The sequence below is a fragment of the Egretta garzetta genome, unplaced genomic scaffold (genome assembly GCF_000687185.1).
Source record: "Egretta garzetta isolate BGI_Z169 unplaced genomic scaffold, ASM68718v1 scaffold54, whole genome shotgun sequence".
Lineage (NCBI taxonomy): Eukaryota > Metazoa > Chordata > Aves > Pelecaniformes > Ardeidae > Egretta > Egretta garzetta.
Genome location: NW_009259313.1, coordinates 551,957 through 564,142, shown reverse-complemented (window position 1 = coordinate 564,142; position 12,186 = coordinate 551,957). Strand labels below are relative to the sequence as shown.

The following is a 12,186-nucleotide window of genomic DNA, read 5'->3' as shown; positions in this document are numbered from 1 at the left end:
AGGCTGGTCTCTATTTGAGGATTACAGAAGGTATGATTTAAAATGAGAACTGCAAACAAAAGCATGTGTAAACATAAGCATGTCGGCAGGAACCTGGCTTACACACACAGAGGTCAGCAAGTTCACGCGTTTGGGTCACAGCTCAGCCAGTAGAAAGAATTCCAGTGAGAGAACTCCACTAAGGTACCAGGGCCCATTGGGTACCTACAGCTAATTTAGGTGTTGCTTTCTCCTGATTACATGCAATGTGATCAGTTATTTATGGCAAGATATTTAACAGCATTTACTAGGATTTGTAAGTAAACCTCACAGTTTTGGTGTTCAAACATGAGTCCCTCCTAGACTGATTTGTGTTAAAACAAAATCAATCCCCCCTGCATCTAACCAACTGCCAGCACAAAAAAATTTGAGGTTGCCAAGTAACATTTTATAAATCTGATCCAAAAGCTTCCTCAAGGCTAGAAATTTGGTGCCTGAGTACAATTCTAAATTTCCTAAACTTTAAGGGCTTTCTAAATGTTAAAACTCTTCATATTTGTATTTTTTATGGCTATATGTTCATGGGTTTCTAAGGTAAATAATGATCTGAATTTCAGTCATCTATGAACATAGTCTTAAATATCATTTTAAAATGTGCACTTTCACTAATCCCTGAACTGTACGCACAAATGTATATGCATATACACTGCATACACCCATGTTAGGTGGTGTAGCTTGCCACAGGTGGAGCCAGTTGAGAAATCCAAACAAGTACACCATCACAACAGGCACATACTCACCTGTTTTACTGTCTTTTTGAAAAACAGGTTCTGAAAGCGTGTATTACCCGAGCTGCTTGCTCAGAATCACCAGAGGTTTTTTGCTGAGGTTTTAGAAGTCATGAACTTGTAATGAAGATTTTTCACTTTAGCAACCACCTTACTGATTCCACCTATGAGTAAGAGGCATCAGTACACAGCTGCAATATTTAAGGTCCCATCACTTCTACATGTTTTGTTTTTTTCAGACCGCAGCTGTTAACAGGGCACTATTTAGGCAAATATTTAAGCGTATGCTGAAGTCTAAGCACATGCTAATACCCTGATTATCCACTGATATTACTATATCACTATATAGTGATATATATAGTGGATATACAATATCCACTATATTACTAATGCATGTCTTTGCATCAAACACATGCTGAAGCATATTGTCGGATCAAGGTTACGCTAAGGCATAGAAATCTATTTCTAATAAATGCTTCAGAGTTCAGTCAGCAGCAACTATATAGGCTGTTAGTAAAACAGTCGTATCAATGACCTGATAAAATTATGTTCCTTTACCAGCGTGCCTTACGTACAGAGATTTTCAAACAATAAAAAACATGAATCACAGAATCATAGATTGTTTTGGGTTGGAAGGGACCCCTAGAGGTCATCTAGTCCAACCCCCAACAATGGTTGAACAATGATAAAGAAATGATAAATGAAACAATGATAAAGAAAAAATAAGTATCCATTTCCTATCATATTTTGTCAACATACCTAATGAAACCACTTTCAAAACCAGCCTGTTTACTAAATGGTTAACAATGTAGGAGAGAGAAATTATAAGCTTGTAGACACAGACTGGTCTTGGTTTAAAAAAAAAAAATAAAAGATTTGTGTCTCATTTGCTTTCCAAACATTCATAACGCCTGCTTGACTAACCCTCAGTCACAGCTGTGTAAACAACAGACTTTTAAGCTGCTGAACAGATAATGGGAGGAGAAACCAACACATCATATGTAAAATGGGGATAAACAATGACATGATGAGATTGTCTCCCCTTCCTCCCGGGGCAGCTTCTGGTCTTCTTTCTCCGGTAAACAGCATGAAAACTGCCATGCTTTTTCTCCTGTTGAAGATTCAGCTTTGATGCAGTTAGATGGCAAATGGCCAAGGAAAATGTATAATTTGTGGCTAAGTACTGCGCTCTCACCTTGGAATAACGGATTAGTTCAGCTGCGTTTCTGTGACACATGATAGTCTGAACGTAGTTCCTATTGGATAGCAGCTGATACCGCAAAACCACCGCACTTTATGAAGTTCAGCACATTATGGAAAATTGTAATTATCTGATGAAGGGAGACCACAGGCTAAACTGACAAAGATGAAATGAGCACTCAGCTGGGTGCTTCCTTTAATGTACAACTTAAGTTGTATTGGCGAAACAGCAAAGGAAAAGTTTGCCTTGTAGGTGGCAACACTGTACTAAATTTGAATAGAGGTGTCTGCCAGCTCCTCAACCTCCCCAAGCAGAAACAGTCGCTTTTCTGAGGAAAATAGAAATAAACCCAATTGTCTGCTTGGAATTAGAAGCCAGAAGAGCTACGACACATGTTCATACTATTGAGGTGCAATAATGGGACAATCCATACAACCATTTTTAAACCTGCTTTTCTAAAAACAAATCTAATATTTGCATGCTCAGCCAAACAGCCTTGCCCCATCTGCCTGGGGGAGTGTGGGTGGGCAGGGCTAACAAGCTTGAGGTAACAAGAGCTGGAGTTCATTTAATTCCTTCAGCATTTGTTGGACAATCGCTATCTTCAAGCTCCCACCTCACGGGCATTCATTTTTAAGTGGATGGGATTAGAAGAATATCCATCCTATAACTGGCATAAAGAGGCTGAGCTTGACCTCCAAGAGGCAACCAGAGGTGGACAGATGAGGTGGCCAAGTGAACTTGGCTCTCCCAGGTATGCCAATACTTGTAAGTGGGCCAGCCTTAAGCTCTTTCTTGAAAAGAGCTGCGAGGCAAACAAAGGTAGTTTATATGCCACAACTCTTTGGGTCTTGCAAATCTTCCAGCATTTTGCAATGTACCATCACTCAGGTATAAAATAAGGGTTGGATTCCCGCCTGGATGTATGCGTTACTTGAGAAATGTCTCATGCTTGGCATACGGTGTGAACCTGAGTAGAAATGAATGAAATCTCCAAGGAAAATCAGCCAACATGCAATAATTTTTAGTAGGATTTTGTAATCTAAACATTTGTGAAGTGCTAAGCGTAAAGAATTTCCCAAGATAAAAAGGAAATACACTAGTTGCCTCAAGATTTATCTATCTTAAAACCAAAACTTTGTTCAGGAACTTGATTAATAAATGTGAGCATTTCTAATTTTAGAACCCCGTTACCTTACGGATGGCCTACGCAAACTTTCTCATACTGATCCAGTGTGAATAACAGTTTTACGTGATAGTGCCCACTTCTGAGCTCTTGATCAGACTTTTTGTGGAAGTGCAAGGTTAGATAGACGAAGTTCTGCAAACAGAAGCTTTAACTAGGTATTTCTTTTCAAACTTGCTTCTTGGTGTACTTTAGGAATGTCTGGCTTTAGAAAGGTCTTTGACTATTCATAAGGTTTTTTTATTGGATCTATGGGAGAGACTATTTTGCCTCCAGTGCTTATAAATAATGTGAGAGGACCCACTCGACTGCTAACGGCAGAAAATCTGACTTCTTGGCTGGATGCCTATTTTAAAGCACAGCACAGAGTCAGTTAACTTGACATCTGCATTATATTCCTCAGCTTACTGTGGACTCCGTTAGTTACTTTTGCAAAAATCATAAAGGGACCTGTTTTCAAGTGCGGAACATGCTTTTTTCCCAGTCAAATTAAAGGGTCTGGAAATGTTTGTTCTTTTGAAAATCAGGCCTTTTCAGTTTGTGCTTTAGCTCCTTTATCTGTAAAATTATGTCGTAATGTTTGCTCAGCTCTGCGAAGAGCTTCAGGATTCACAGATGAAAAGCACTATGTCAGGAGCTGGGCACAGTCGTTGGATAGTGGAGCATGAGAGCAGGTAGTTCATGGCTTGCTTAAAAATGAAAGAAGGGCAAATGTGAAGAATCCCTTTGAGGAACAGGTCTGAAAAAGCCAAAGAAGGTTTTAAACTTCCATCATTCTTCCTAAGAATAAAAAGTTAAACCAAAATTTGTACTTAACCATTTTCTTCCCTGCCTGACAATGCTGCTCTTGGCTGCGGTGAAATTGAGGCACTGTGGCTCCCCTGGTTCTTCTGTAAAACTGATTCAAGTGTCACCTTACGTGGTTTATGTTTTCTTTTTGCCTTTAGAATTACCAGTAGAGACTGATCAACATGAAGATGGAAAGAAGGAGTGCTACTACAATCTGAACGATGCTAATTTCTGTGACAATGTGCTTACATCCAATGTAACCAAACAAGAATGCTGCTGTACCTTGGGTGCTGGCTGGGGTGATAACTGTGAAATCTTCCCATGCCCTGTCTTTGGAACTGGTAAGAGGAGGCCTTCTGTCCCTTTGCAAACCTTCAAAGCGTTGTGTTTACATTAACCGTAATCTTGCTTTGCCTTCAGAGGAGGCTTGCTCGTTAAATCCCATATTCTGTGGTATTGAGTCATGATGTACCCATGGGAGACTTCCACAGAGGAAAATTTAATAGGAATAATTAATACCTGGTGTAAATCCATGGGCTTCACTGCAGTTATCCTAGGGATAAAAACAGCCTGTTACTGAGCAGCGTTCTCTCCAACTGATTTTAAACAAAGATGGGTTCTCACAGGAGCTTTTTCCAGATGCAATGCAGTATGTTGCATTTTTCCCACAGGCTGGAAAACAAAGGTAAGCATTACAGCGTTTCTGAGTCTGCAGCTATTCTTTGCAATATTGTTTCCACAGCACTGCGAATTACTGATCTATATTATGACGTTAGTTTTACGTTTTGCTACTGAGTGAACAATTCAGTTAATCATGTTGTCTGCAGACCATTGTTTAACCTCTAAATATTAAATTAGAAAAACACAGCCGTATGCTATTTGTCAAAAATATTGAAAACAGTCCTTGAAACACAGTGATGGCTGAAATTCATAATCCAGCTGGAAAAAAATCACATAAGAGAGAACGTGTAAACTTTTTGAGATTAAACACTAAAGATTTTCACACAAATGCATCATCGTGTTTAATTCCTGTTTTAACTATACCTTAGAATCAGTGAAACTGAAATGAAATCCATTCCGAAAAGAGCCTCTCTGCTTGGATAGGTTTCTTTGATTCCGTATAGTCTCCAGGACGCTTCAAATCATTTCCCTCTGTAATCCACACCGTGTTCTCCTCTTGCAGTCAATTAGTGTTTTTCCTGTATAAGGACTGAAAAATGTGGACAGGGGTTTATATCTCAGTTGGGGTATGTCTAGATTGCAGCTTGCAGTATAGCTCAGAGAGGCCCACGCTAGCTTTAATTAAGATAATTTGGCTACTGCTAACTGCAGAGCACCATGAAACCCAGTAAGGACTACATGCTCCTGCCAAGGAGCAAGAGAAGTTAGTTTGCATGGAGCTCTGCGATGCTGTGGGTACCCTAGCTAGGTTTTTCAAAGCTAGCTTTGCAAACTAAGGGTGGGGGCAAGTCTGGCTGCAGCGTTAGCATCCCCCATTTAGCTAAAGGTGTGCGTGACCGCCTGATAGATGTGAATAAGGCAAAACGTTGCCCCAGCCTTCTCAAAATACCCTGAAACACCTATGTAGCACGTACGTATGTAACTTTTTCTTAACAACATCATTCTTTGGTTTTGCTCTCTCCTAGCTGAATTTAGTGATTTGTGTCCTGAAGGAAAAGGTTTCATTCCCTCTGGAGAATCATCTTACGGGCTTCTTGCTCAGAATTATAAAGGTCAGTACTGACTTGTATTAAGTTTATTTCAGAAGTTCTTGTAGTTGACTGACTAGAAATGTGAGCCAGTAATGTAAACACACTAATTCAAATTTTATTAGGTGACAAAACCAGCTTGTGATATGAAACACAACTGAAAATCATCGTTTGACAGATTGTGAAGAACGTCAATTATACAGTCTCTAATATTCCAGTTTAATTTATACTAACTGCCATATACTGTGAGAGTAGGTGTTGAGACCACAAACCTCAAATAGGCATTTACATGCGAAGTACAAAGCCACCTGAAATTTGTAAATAAATGTATGGGGAGTTGGGAAAGAGGAAAAAAAGTTCTGTTAAGCATTAGACGTACACGTGAGAATGAATATAAAAACTGAAGAGAAGTTCAGCAATCATGTTTTTATTACAGAACTCCATGAAATAAGCATTGAACAAAAGATTGTAGAGACATGTGAGTGACGGAAGGGGTTTATGGGTGTGGGCGGGAGGGAGCTGGCATCACCAAGAAGGAAAAGTGAGATCAGGGAAATTTCTTTTCAAGTTTCAGAAGCAGTCATCAATATTAATAACTTGTGAAATTAATTTTACTTGGCATAAACACATTGTGTTAGCTGAAATGAAGTCAACGTTTTATCTTTGGGTTACATAGCGGCTACAGGACATGTAGCAGCACACGCATTTCATATATTTGTTCCTGTCGGAATTGCTGTTTTGCAAATCAAGAACTAAATGTAGAAAGTACTGTGTGTTCGTATCACATAAAAATGCAGTAAAATTTACTATTTTTAAAACACCTTAATAGAGGCAGAATATCACGTGGTTGGTAGGTAAGCATTTGTCAGAGCTGCTGCGAGCTAAATCGCTGGTCTGTCAGACCTAATTCTGAGAGATGACAGAAACTGGTGGGACTTAGTAAGATTTTGGGGTTTTTTCCTAATGATTTTCACATGTACTTTTTCAAACTATCCTTCCTCACCGACTAGGACATTGCTAGGGCGGTTTTTCTATCGAGTTAGTGAGCAGACCATGGTTGAGTTCAGTTCTCTGTCCCACTAATACCTTTTCATGCTGTCCTCAGCAGGTGTTTCTTTGCAGCTGGGAAGTGCACGGGACATGGAAAAGATCCTAAAGGTCGTAAGGCACCAATAGCCAGATTCATTCAAACTAATGTGGGCATTTAAATGGGGTAACTCACGTACAACCTCCACTCTCTGGAGGCGTCACTTTGTCCACAGCTTGGAGGAAAGAACAAAGCACAATGGGACGAATCCAGATCCGAGACTGAGGGACCAGTGTTGGACAGACTGACATCTAGACAAGTCAGAACACCGTCACAGAGCTCATCTTAAAGGACAAAATACTCTCTGAGAGTATTTTTATTCAGGGATTGTTTACGTGTGTTGTTTATCTTTGCAGATCCAAGACTTCCGTACATCAATGTAGGTTTGGGACGTGCTGTGTGTACAGTATGTCCAAACGTGCCTCAGAGAAAATCTGCATTGGTCTTGTTGTGCTACCTCAGGGTTGATAATATCTCTAGCTGCCATAAATACTGAGGTGTGCAAATAGTTCATCTGGAAATATCTTCCACAAATCCTTGCCATAAGAAGACTTTTTCTGTTTTCAATAAGTTTATGCTGTAATAACTGTAGGAATGGCTCAAAGGACAAACAATAAACGCACAAGAACTTTTAGTAACGCCATCTTTCTCTGCTACACTAACTCGGACGTTCCTGTTGCTTTTGTCCACAAGCTTCTGTTTGTAGGAGCAACTCCTGTTTTCTTAATTGGCATTATCTGTCAGAAGTGAATATACTCAGCTAACCTTCCTTGACTCTACTCTCAGGCTTTCCCATTTTTCCCCAGGCACAAATCCATGTTCCACAGAAAAAAAGACAGACATGTACATGACATTTCTCATTAATCTTTGCATTGTTTGTGCTGCTAAACACTCAAAATATTTGATGTTTGAAGCCACTTAGTGGCTGTAAAAATAAATAGCTTTATAGCACTTCCAGTTCTTCTGGAAAAAGTAAGCATTTGAATAATTCACCTTTAAAACTGCTGTACAGCTGGAAATGACAGCTTTGGGCTAGAATCTGCATTGCCCCAGACTAAATGTGGAAGAAATCTATAAAAGAAAATGGGTTAAGACAATTTTTAATACCAGCCTAGCTTTAACAGACTGTTCTAGGTAGGTGTAGCAAATGAAAAGCGAGTTGGAAAAAAGGAAGTTAATGGAATTCCAATAGTAACAAATACATAAATACAAGACTGGGAAAAAATGTGTACAACTGTGAAAAGCTATATAGGAGCTGGCGTATATTTTCCATGAAACCTCCCTGAACACATTTAGCCTCATCTGACAGTGTGGTAGATTCTCCTTGTCAGCTGTCACTAGGCCTACAGTAGCTGCAGCCTTTATTTAGCACGAGACACAATTGTTTCTACATGGTGGGAAGTCTCCACAGAAGTTGTGCATCTAGCTTTGAAACACAAAGTCACAAAAGCAGTGCGGATATGAAGATGCCCTACCATGCACAGCAGAGTCACCAAGCTGTGTGCGGAGAGGAGAGCAGTCACAAAGTCCATCCATACACGTAACTGCTTAGTTACTTTTGTAATTGGACAGTGTGATTAGATTAGATCCATGGTGGGAATCCCTTGGGTAAAGCAAATTATATTGGAAAATAGAGGCCATATTCTTCATCTCTTTTGCTTGGAGCTGAGCAGTGGGGCACCAAAGGAAAGAAAAGGGAGCTGCAGATTCTTCCAGTCTTTGTACGCCACAGCACTTACTCTGACAAGGGAAAGGGAAAGCCATACTCCAGCAGTTTTCCCTTTCCCATTCTGGCTATAAGCACATCGCAGCCTCCTCCACACCAGTTGTTTTTTCCTGCGGGTATCTGTGCTGCTGGGGCCCTCTGTTCAGAGTGAAGTTTTCTTGAACAGAGAAGTGTATAGGCTTTACTCCGTCTTGTTCCTCTGCGTGGCCTCATAATAATTATGGTAACAGAGCCTTTAATGTTTTCTCCCCAGATGCTGATGAATGCCAACTCTTTGGACAAGAAATCTGTAAAAATGGCTTCTGTTTGAATACGCAGCCAGGTTATGAGTGCTACTGCAAACAAGGCACATACTATGACCCTGTTAAGCTCCAGTGCTTTGGTAAGTTTATTTAAAGTGGTCTTGTCACTATAATGGTATGCAGATGGGCAAAACAAGCAGACTCGTACGGCAGGATTCCCATCAGAACAGCGGTATTCCCAGCAAGGGGAGGAACACTGGGCCTCCGAACTCCTGTAGCAGCTTTTTAAGAGGCACTGGGTCATTTCCCTTCCCTTCTGCTCAGCTGGGCAGCAATTCTGGCTGACATGGCGATGGCATGTAGAGCAGGGTTTGTTTTATTTGCTTCCTTTCTCGGCAAATTGCTCCCAGGAGTTTGCATCTCCCAAACAGCCCCTTGTGCTCCTTTGAGTGCATAATCTAGAGCTGGTACCAGCCTTTGTGCAGGCAGCACAAAGCGATCAGAGGTGGCTCCCTCCTTACACGTGCACTGCTACTTCACTCTGCCAGGGTGCAATATAGCCTTCTCTTCTTTGTACGTGGGGTGAACAGTGAAACCTGTGTGTTGAAGCTCACCTTTCATTTGGTAAGTGCGCTGGCTTTACTACGATAAATCAAATTAACACAGATTTTTTTTTCCCAAGGAGAGATATTTTCCACAGGAGTTAATACACAGTGTGAAATTACAGTTCAGGTCATTGATAAGCTCATTTAAGTCTGCACAACCTTGTACTCCTTTGGTTCTGGTATTCAACTGAAAATTACTCATAACTGTGACCCTGGCTTTTGCTTTGTAAGCAGAAAACCATGTTTAATGTACAGAATAGCTTAATGAAAGGAAATAATTTTTGCAACCACAATAAGAGAGCCTTTCACCTTGGGATTCTGTGGTTGTTCTTAACAAAGGGTGGGTTCTTTGCTGATTTAATGTAATTTATTTGAAGTAAAATGGCCCACTCTTCCCTTTGAGTTAAATTTCTGCTTTTCCTCTCCAAGACAAACTAAGGAATAGAACTGCTGTGGCTAGTTAAGGTGACCCCTTCTCCTGACCAGCTCATGAAGACTCTCAGAGAGCATGCCCACCTCTAATGCCTGCTGGTACTGTCCTAAAGGGGTAGGAATGTGGGAAGTGGCTGCAGCCGTGCTGGACGCAGGGCACGCCCGGCACTCCAACCCCCCCAGCAAGTCTCCTCATCCAGATGCTCCCTAGTACTTGAGGTTTAGAGGTCTGCACCCTGCTGATCTGGCTGTCCTCCTCCATGGGCGCAGGCGGGATTTTGCTGCCAGCAATTGGTATTTGTGGTAATTAACAGAAGGCGTGCAGGGAAATCTGCTCCTAATACAGGAAAATATAAACATGGATTAACACAATGCGACTGCTTTGTGGTGGCTCTCCTTGATACATTTCCTTCCATTTTAAAGACACGGATGAATGTCAGGACCCAAACAGCTGTATTGATGGCCAGTGCATTAACACAGAAGGATCTTACAACTGTTTCTGTACACACCCAATGGTTCTGGACGCAACAGAAAAGCGATGCATCAGACCCGCAGATTCAAGTGGTATGATCCATTATACATATTACTGAAGTGAGTACACCTCCACGAGGTGGTGCTGACATGGCTGCAGACCCCAGTAAACTTAGACTGGGTCATGCTTGGATGAGCCTGCTCTTTTGGAGGATTTTGGAAGGCAATGCTTGGACCATCATCTGTTGATCCAGAAGGCATCGTGATGTAGGACTCCACAGGGCTCCACTTTGCCAATGCAGACAGGAGATGGCTGGAAGTATTAATGAGATTAGGCTTGGGCTGGGGAGTCTTCAGCCCCCTGATTCACCAGCTCTGCGTCTGCCTCGTCCAGCCTCATAGGTAACGAGGCACAGCCTGCTTGCTGTCTCACTAAGGCTGGGGTTTGGCTGTGGGCTAACTCTGGAGATTCAGTTCGGAGTGACCACCTGCTTCTAACAAAGCAAGGAATAAAACCAGGAATGACAGGATATAGGAGGAAATAGCTGAAACTGTACCTGTGCTTTCAATTGATTAATACTGAGGGTACATCGAGCTCACATTTTCAAACTGTGGGCTGCAGCGTCACTCTTGGAGTAAGGTTTTCGTATGTTCTTTTAATTTCAGTAGACACTGATTTCAGAAAAAATGTTACATATTATGAGATTCTTAGAAATGTCTCAGAAATCCAGAGCATTATGCAGTCCGCACAGCTTTGTCTATGCCACACACATCTTTGAAAGAAATGTTACAATGGGTTTGATTAATATTGGCACTGTATAGCCATAAATCCAGACCTCTGGTCCCCGCAACTTGCAATGAATTTTCCTTAGATGCTTCTTTGAAAGGAAATGAGAATACAGACTGAATGCCTGCTTTAGTCACTCCAAATTGTAAGACTGAGACTTTTGAGGAGTAATGTGGTCATCCTCTTGCCTGAAACTGTGAAAGAACCACAGCACTTCTATTGCTCAATCTGCAGTTAAACAAATCAAGAGCAGGATTGCCCTTTGGGTTCATCTAGGATGTGAAGAGAATACAAGGGCCCAAAGGGTCTTCCGTCACGCGACGTTGGGGCTGATACAGCAATGATCTCCTCGCCCAGCACAAAGCGCTCAAGCCTTGTATCGCTGCTGGCAATGTCCTCCCTAACGCAGAGCAGGAGGGCGCAGGCTGGTTCCTTTGCTGCCAGCAGAATGTGGAGTTGGTTGCAGAGACCCACTGCTGCTCTTCACTGCATGTTCTGGCAAGTTCTTAGTAGAATAGGTATCTTAATTGTGATCACCTTTGCACTTTCAGAGCTCACCATTTTACTCTCGAGCTAGGTTTCAATTCTATACTCACCCATGCACCAGTGCATCATGTAAAAATTCAGTTAATAGATACGCACAGACAAAACAGAACCTTGGTTTGTGACAACACTCATTTTTCACTCCATGTTGGAACAGAATCAAAACCTTGCAGATGTCTTACAAAACAATTGTGCTGAGGTTTTTACATTCCAAGTGGAAGATTAAGTTTGCAGTTCCTCTCCCTCCGATCAGCAGTGATCAGATTGCTAGGACTAGGAATTGTTCCTACTGAGATCTTTGTCAGAACCAGTATGCCTCTGAAATATTCCAGCTTTGACAAAAATACATGTTTTTGTTCATGTTCATAAGAATGTGATGGTAGTTCACAGCAGTATTCTCTCTCTAACAATAGCTGTAAGTGGATGATTAGGGACCAGAAGAGCAGATAAACAATACTTCTCCTCACCCTCCCCAGCTCTCTCCCAGCCTCCAGCTATTTTCAGCTCAGGGGATTTCCTGAGCCTGATGAAGTTTGTCTGTTTAGTTAATGGGACTCTCTTCCAAGTATTTGTCCAGTCTCCTGTTGAGCCCATGTAGAATTTTTGTTCAGCTCTGCTCTAGCTGTAAAAGTTCTTTCCGA

The 12,186-nt window shown here is 41.4% G+C and overlaps 1 protein-coding gene across 1 annotated transcript in view; it reads left to right on the top strand.

The window, feature by feature from the left end:
* LTBP1 (latent transforming growth factor beta binding protein 1) overlaps positions 1-12,186 on the top strand; it is a 184,834-nt gene that overhangs the window by 156,036 nt on the left and 16,612 nt on the right. The window contains exons 24-27 of the mRNA XM_009636439.2: positions 4,102-4,284; positions 5,590-5,676; positions 8,719-8,847; positions 10,168-10,308. Of these exons, the coding sequence (XP_009634734.1) occupies positions 4,102-4,284; positions 5,590-5,676; positions 8,719-8,847; positions 10,168-10,308 (540 nt within the window). The remainder of the gene's footprint in view (positions 1-4,101; positions 4,285-5,589; positions 5,677-8,718; positions 8,848-10,167; positions 10,309-12,186) is intronic.